General features: G+C 40.6%; 2 protein-coding genes across 2 annotated transcripts; both read right to left on the bottom strand.

Moving 5' to 3' along the window:
* Window positions 1–1,546: 1,546 nt before the first annotated feature.
* On the bottom strand, window positions 1,547–2,845 carry LOC310853160 (beta-1,4-galactosyltransferase 1-like; the record flags this gene model as incomplete). The annotated part of the gene is made up of 2 exons (XM_083757399.1): window positions 1,547–2,236; window positions 2,762–2,845. 2 exons carry the CDS (start codon window positions 2,843–2,845, stop codon window positions 1,547–1,549), a joined length of 774 nt encoding a protein of 257 aa, XP_083613525.1.
* A 3,431-nt stretch (window positions 2,846–6,276) lies between these two features.
* Window positions 6,277–7,559, bottom strand: LOC310853159 (beta-1,4-galactosyltransferase 1-like; the record flags this gene model as incomplete). Its single annotated transcript, XM_083757398.1, has 2 exons — window positions 6,277–6,966; window positions 7,476–7,559. The coding sequence occupies 2 exons, from the start codon at window positions 7,557–7,559 to the stop codon at window positions 6,277–6,279; spliced, it is 774 nt and encodes a 257-aa protein (XP_083613524.1).
* Between the last annotated feature and the right edge of the window lie 216 nt (window positions 7,560–7,775).

Genomic DNA, 7,775 nt, shown 5'->3' with positions numbered 1-7,775 from the left:
TTTTTGGGAACCACTGGAATAGATAACCCTTTAACTTCAGTGCATCTTCATATTGGTGGAGCCATGAAGCAATGCAAAGCTATTCTGTGCACAGAGTTGTCCACCAGAGGGTGCTGAAAACACCAGCCATCCTAATGGCACGATGAGCTAAGCAGCTCATCAGCTATATAATAATACCTATACAGTAGTGGTTCCCAAACCTTTTTGTGTCAAGGACCCCCAAACCAGCAAGAACACCCTGGCCGGCAACAGCGATGCCAGCCTGCCGTTGAAACCTGCTGGCTGCTGCCGAGTGCCGACCCAGAACAGCGACGGAACACAGAACCTGCCGAGGCGGACAGCACTAGTGTCTTTCGACATTCACAGCACCGCACATGTCCTGAATTAGCCCCATATGTGCCCTCTCTCAAAACAACAGCCAGACTGTATACAAATAAATATGCCGGTAGGCTAATGATAGTAAAAAGGACTTGCTTATTCTCTATCACGCATTGACGATGTGCATCACAAAGCTTGGCAGTTTCTATTGAAAAACACCAGTAAAATAACGCTTATTGTATTTTATTTCATTCGAGTCACTATGAAGGAATGAGTTGAAATGCCACCGGCGCCATGCGTAATGCTGCGGCCCCGATGTTATGGTCTTCACTCGTAGCATTTTATCGAAGAAGACTTGAATCGGGTGTGATACAGCGTATGAAAGAAAACTTTTATGGATTATGGAGATGTTTTAATTTAAATAATACAAATATTGAGAATTGAGCGAACAATGACTATTTCAAATCTCAACTTTCAAACTCATCTTTATCAAAGAGCTCAAAGACTGCTGTTGCCATGTCTCATAGAAACAATGAAATAGGTCTATAAAAATAATCCCAAAAGAAGCATATAACAGGGGTCTGTAACCTATTTTAAATGAAGTGCCATGTTTTTATTTTCTAGATAGTGAGTCTGCCATATCAAGATTAATTTTAATGACACCACATTAAAATAAAATAAACATATTTTCATTGTCCACAAAAAAAGTTCTTACTGCTTTTTAAATATTTTCTTGCACGTTGTTATAATGATCATTAAATATCCCCCTGTAGTCAAAGTTCATAGTTTTAATGAATGAATCTATGAATGTGATGCATTGTGAGCTGGTAGATCTGCTCTTTTCAAAAGTGAAAAGAGGAAAAAAGTGACAATTGTGGAATATTTTTGAAACATTGTATTGAAACATTTAAAAACACAAATCCTTCATGGGGGTCACTGGCCCAAAATATTTTTGGATTAGCCGGGCAAATGCAGTTGGGCAAATGCATTCAATTGGGGGTCCTTGACATGGGAATGTCGCTGTGTGAGGATCACTGGTTTAAAACATTAGGAGAAAAGCCCAAATAAGCACTTTAGAAACAAGAAAAGCAACCACAACTACCAATAATTACAAGCAACTTTACAGAAAAAGAAGCCGCTTATAATAAACAGACATGGCAACACACCAGCAGCGCCCAGAGCCGCTCAAGTGTAAAATCAAACGGTGCTTTTTGCATTTAAGACGTGGTCAGACCCAGACCCACTCTCTTTTGGGCCACTGAGTGCCAATGTCCACAGTGATAAATGTGTAAAGTGTATCCTTCTCAATCTTCTTGATGGTGTATCTGAGGGAGTTGATCCCATCTTCGTCCATGGTTGATGAGGTTCTATGAAGGATGTCAACTCTGTCCGGATTAAGTTCATTATGCACGTCTCTTTCATGCTTGATCATTTTGAACACCCCAGTCGCCATGTCAGGCCGAGTGATGGTCATGGATTTCGTGGCAATTCTTTGGTAGATGTCATCATCCTCACCGCCCCAGCCCCAGTAGCTGTTTGAGAAGCCGTTAATGGTCGAGTACTGTTCTTTGGACAATGACACAACCCCACCAAATATGGCTGAGTACGGCAACATGAAACCAAATTTGTCAACAGCCACAGACAGGTGTCTGGGATCACTAAAGCAACCATAGATGTTACGGTCATTAATAGGGATTAGATCCACATCAGAGAATACAAAGCAGGTATAATTGTACTCCTTCAATGCCTCAGCAAACCCTACATTCATCAATCTGGCCTTATTGAACTTCCCCTCGCCGTCCTGGTTAATGATGTACACTCCATAGTCCAACTGTTGGCGCTGCAGAATGGGATGGAGGTAGTAAAGCCAGTGTATCAGGTGTTGATGACGATTGCGGAATGGAATGATGATTGCCACCTAAAAGAAGATAACAATGATCTGTTGTTGAGTTGTACAGGAAAATATCATGAGTTGTACAGGAAAATGTCATGAGTTGTACAGGAAAATGTCATGAGTTGTACAGGAAAATGTCATGAGTTGTACAGGAAAATGTCATGAGTTGTACAGGAAAATGTTGGATCAAGTTATAGGATTTATTTTATTGCTTTTGTGATGTTCCAGGCTCTCGCCCTTCCTCAGACACTAATGTAAATGGCGCATTTATATAGCGCCTTTATTCGCTTTATATAAATTGTGCATTTCATTCACACACATTCATACACCGATGACAGAGGAAATCGGGAGCAATTAGGGCCGGGGTTCAGTGCTCTTGCTCAAGGACACTTGGCCCGTTTGTGACCTCAAATATATATGGATTTACAGATTTACTTTTCATACAAATGTAGTCTTTTATGGCTTCAAGAGCATTATAGACATCGCTACAGGCTTACTGTTATTTTTTTTAGTTTTTAGTTAAAATCTAATTTTAACTAATTTACTCACCTTGTGATGTGAAATACAGCATGCTGGCTTATAACGTCCTCCCTCAAGCAGAGTAGAGCCTAAATCTGTCCTCACAGCCTCCATGGTCCTGTTCCAATTGAAGTCCACCTGAAGTGGACCCACCAGGTGAGGGGAGGTCTCAGGACAGGATGACCGTTTTCTTTGTACTTGCGTTGTTTTTCCTTTGAGCGTTTGTTCAGTTAGCCCATTTACTGCCATCGTCTGATGAATGTGTCTGCAACCATAATGCAACCATAACCCAAATAATATCAATAACTGAAACAATAGTATGAAAATTAGTAATAGTTTTCTCTGCATTTTTCCTGTTGCTCTTTCCTGAGTTTAGTCGTGGCGTTGAGGAGAAGAAATACTGATTCACTGATGTGGTGTATTAAAAGGAATACCGGTACTCAAATATTATTCTGGCAGCACTACACACCCAGTGACACACTCACGCACGCTCGCACAGAAAGCAAGTATTTACATGATGAAAACAAAGCTAGGCAAATAAAGGCACAATGGTGAACATTGTGATTCAGCTCTGTATGTAGTTATTATATACATATGTACATACCGTATGTACATATGTATACGTATGTCAATATTTTATTAGTGCTTTTATCAAAATAGGTTGGCCATGCTTGAGAGAAACTGCATTGCAGTCCGTTTGTATGTTTTGATTATTTTAAGAAGCGCTAGTGTAAATGGGAGGCACCTTCATTTAATTGAACTCTGTCCGAATCTATTGGACCTGCTGTTCCAAGACCATGATATATATATATATATATGTATATATATATATGTATATATATATATAGACCCGTCACCCTACATCAATCTGGAGGTTCAGCAGTTCCAAAGAAGAAGGGAGGCAGAAGCGACGGACGAGACATCATGAGAGCTACTGCAGTCTTCATGCTGGTGCTGGCTCAGCTGGCTCTCTGTCAGGGTAAGTCACTGACCTCCAGTCAACTCTCTATTGTCTCTCAACTCTCTCTGTCCTTGGACGATGCAAAAACGCTAATCCACGCCTTTGTTTTTTCTCGGCTTGATTACTGCAATGCACTTTTTTCAGGACTGCCTAAGAAAACAACTGACAGATTACAACTTGTCCAAAATGCAGCAGCCAGAGTTTTAACTAGAACTAAGATGAGAGAACATATTACTCCAGTTTTGGCATCACTGCAAAATTTATTTACTTGTCTATAAAGCTCTCAATGGTCTCGCACCTTCCTACCTACATGACTGCCTGCCTAAATATGTCCCAAACCTTCCTACCTACATGACTGCCTGCCTAAATATGTCCCAAACCGCCCCCTAAGGTCTTCCACCGCCGGCCTGCTCGCTTTGCCCAAAAAGATGGCAACTAAAAAATACGGGGAAGCAGCTTTTTGCTTCTACGGGCCGTCGGTATGGAACAAGCTCCCACTGTACCTTCGTCAGGCAGCCTCTGTAGACATTTTTAAAGCTCAGCTCAAGACCCACTTCTACAACCTGTCAATATGCATTTTCAATCTTTGACTTTTGAATACGTTATGAAGTACATTATTTGGTTCATATTTTTCATCCAATGGTAATTAATCATGATGATGTATTCCTCCCAGGTGCAGGCTGGAGATGCGAGACAGCCTTTTTTCCCAGTGCAGGTTTATGTCGGCATGGGACAAGTGGTTGTTACAGACAGCAGGACTCGCAACATATTCTCATATTCTCCGTGGAGTAGAAAGCATTGGACATACTGTACCTGCCAGGTGCCAAACTGCAGCATGTCTCAGTGGGAGAAGCAGGGATATGGGGGACTGCAAAAGACCACATCTACAAATATGTCGGAGGCAGATTTGCACTATAGTTCCAGGTTTGATGAATCATCACATTTGCAATAAATTCTGGGAGATATGACGATTTGTATAGTTTGTTGACACCACTATTGCACTGTACTTAATCTCTTCATGTTTTAGTTTTTTTTTTTTAACTAATCTAATATTTTATTTATGCCACGAAATCTATCTTCCACTCCCTTTGTCACTTGAGCACCTGCCCCCTCTAAACGTCTGTGCACGCCACTAATGCTACAGCCTACAGGTGGTCGTAAACCACTCTGCTGCTCACTTGCCCCCAGAAAAAAATAAACATATTTTCATTGTCCACAAATATAAAGTTCTTCCTGCTTTTTATATATTTTCTTGCACGTTGTTATAATGATCATTAAATATCCCCCTGTAGTCAAAGTTCATAGTTTTAATGAATGAATCTATGAATGTGATGCATTGTGAGCTGGTAGATCTGCTCTTTTCAAAAGTGAAAAGAGGAAAAAAGTGACAATTGTGGAATATTTTTGAAACATTGTATTGAAACATTTAAAAACACAAATCCTTCATGGGGGTCACTGGCCCAAAATATTTTTGGATTAGCCGGGCAAATGCAGTTGGGCAAATGCATTCAATTGGGGGTCCTTGACATGGGAATGTCGCTGTGTGAGGATCACTGGTTTAAAACATTAGGAGAAAAGCCCAAATAAGCACTTTAGAAACAAGAAAAGCAACCACAACTACCAATAATTACAGGTGTATATTTGTATTTAAAAACAGGTGCCAAACTGCAGCATGTCTCAGTGGGAGAAGCAGGGATATGGGGGACTGCAAAAGACCACATCTACAAATATGTCGGAGGCAGATTTGCACTATAGTTCCAGGTTTGATGAATCATCACATTTGCAATAAATTCTGGGAGATATGACGATTTGTATAGTTTGTTGACACCACTATTGCACTGTACTTAATCTCTTCATGTTTTAGTTTTTTTTTTTTTTACTAATCTAATATTTTATTTATGCCACGAAATCTATCTTCCACTCCCTTTGTCACTTGAGCACCTGCCCCTCTAAATGTCTGTGCACGCCACTAATGCTACAGCCTACAGGTGGTCGTAAACCACTCTGCTGCTCACTTGCCCCCAGAAAAAAATAAACATATTTTCATTGTCCACAAATATAAAGTTCTTCCTGCTTTTTATATATTTTCTTGCACGTTGTTATAATGATCATTAAATATCCCCCTGTAGTCAAAGTTCATAGTTTTAATGAATGAATCTATGAATGTGATGCATTGTGAGCTGGTAGATCTGCTCTTTTCAAAAGTGAAAAGAGGAAAAAAGTGACAATTGTGGAATATTTTTGAAACATTGTATTGAAACATTTAAAAACACAAATCCTTCATGGGGGTCACTGGCCCAAAATATTTTTGGATTAGCCGGGCAAATGCAGTTGGGCAAATGCATTCAATTGGGGGTCCTTGACATGGGAATGTCGCTGTGTGAGGATCACTGGTTTAAAACATTAGGAGAAAAGCCCAAATAAGCACTTTAGAAACAAGAAAAGCAACCACAACTACCAATAATTACAAGCAACTTTACAGAAAAAGAAGCCGCTTATAATAAACAGACATGGCAACACACCAGCAGCGCCCAGAGCCGCTCAAGTGTAAAATCAAACGGTGCTTTTTGCATTTAAGACGTGGTCAGACCCAGACCCACTCTCTTTTGGGCCACTGAGTGCCAATGTCCACAGTGATAAATGTGTAAAGTGTATCCTTCTCAATCTTCTTGATGGTGTATCTGAGGGAGTTGATCCCATCTTCGTCCATGGTTGATGAGGTTCTATGAAGTATGTCAACTCTGTCCGGATTAAGTTCATTATGCACGTCTCTTTCATGCTTGATCATTTTGAACACCCCAGTCGCCATGTCAGGCCGAGTGATGGTCATGGATTTCGTGGCAATTCTTTGGTAGATGTCATCATCCTCACCGCCCCAGCCCCAGTAGCTGTTTGAGAAGCCATTAATGGTCGAGTACTGTTCTTTGGACAATGACACAACCCCACCAAATATGGCTGAGTACGGCAACATGAAACCAAATTTGTCAACAGCCACAGACAGGTGTCTGGGATCACTAAAGCAACCATAGATGTTACGGTCATTAATAGGGATTAGATCCACATCAGAGAATACAAAGCAGGTATAATTGTACTCCTTCAATGCCTCAGCAAACCCTACATTCATCAATCTGGCCTTATTGAACTTCCCCTCGCCGTCCTGGTTAATGACGTACACTCCATAGTCCAACTGTTGGCGCTGCAGAATGGGATGGAGGTAGTAAAGCCAGTGTATCAGGTGTTGATGACGATTGCGGAATGGAATGATGATTGCCACCTAAAAGAAGATAACAATGATCTGTTGTTGAGTTGTACAGGAAAATGTCATGAGTTGTACAGGAAAATGTCATGAGTTGTACAGGAAAATGTCATGAGTTGTACAGGAAAATGTTGGATCAAGTTATAGGATTAATTTTATTGCTTTTGTGATGTTTCAGGCTCTCGACCCTTCCTCAGACACTAATGTAAATGGCGCATTTATATAGCGCCTTTATTCAAGGCGCTTTATATAGATTGTGCATTTCATTCACACACATTCATACACCGATGACAGAGGAAACCATGTAAGACACCAACCTGCTGCACATCGGGAGCAATTAGGGGTTCAGTGCTCTTGCTCAAGGACACTTGACCCGTTTGTGACCCCAAATATATATGGATTTACAGATTTACTTTTCATACAAATGTAGTCTTTTATGGCTTCAAGAGCATTATAGACATCGCTACAGGCTTACTGTTATTTTTTTTAGTTTTTAGTTAAAATCAAATTTTAACTAATTTACTCACCTTGTGATGTGAAATACAGCCTGGTGGCTTATAACGTCCTCCCTCAAGCAGAGTAGAGGCTAAATCTGTCCTCACAGCCTCCATGGTCCTGTTCCAATTGAAGTCCACCTGAAGTGGACCCACCAGGTGAGGAGAGGTCTCAGGACAGGATGACCGTTTTCTTTGTACTTCCGTTGTTTTTCCTTTGAGCGTTTGTTCAGTTAGCCCATTTACTGCCATCGTCTGATGAATGTGTCTGCAACCATAATGCAACCATAACCCAAATAATATCAATAACTGAAACAATAGTATGAAAATTTG

The sequence above is a fragment of the Protomyctophum parallelum genome, assembly GCF_964188405.1.
Source record: "Protomyctophum parallelum genome assembly, chromosome: 22".
Classification (NCBI taxonomy): domain Eukaryota; kingdom Metazoa; phylum Chordata; class Actinopteri; order Myctophiformes; family Myctophidae; genus Protomyctophum; species Protomyctophum parallelum.
Note: the sequence above shows the minus strand (reverse complement) of the source record. Positions and strands in the feature narration are given on the sequence as shown.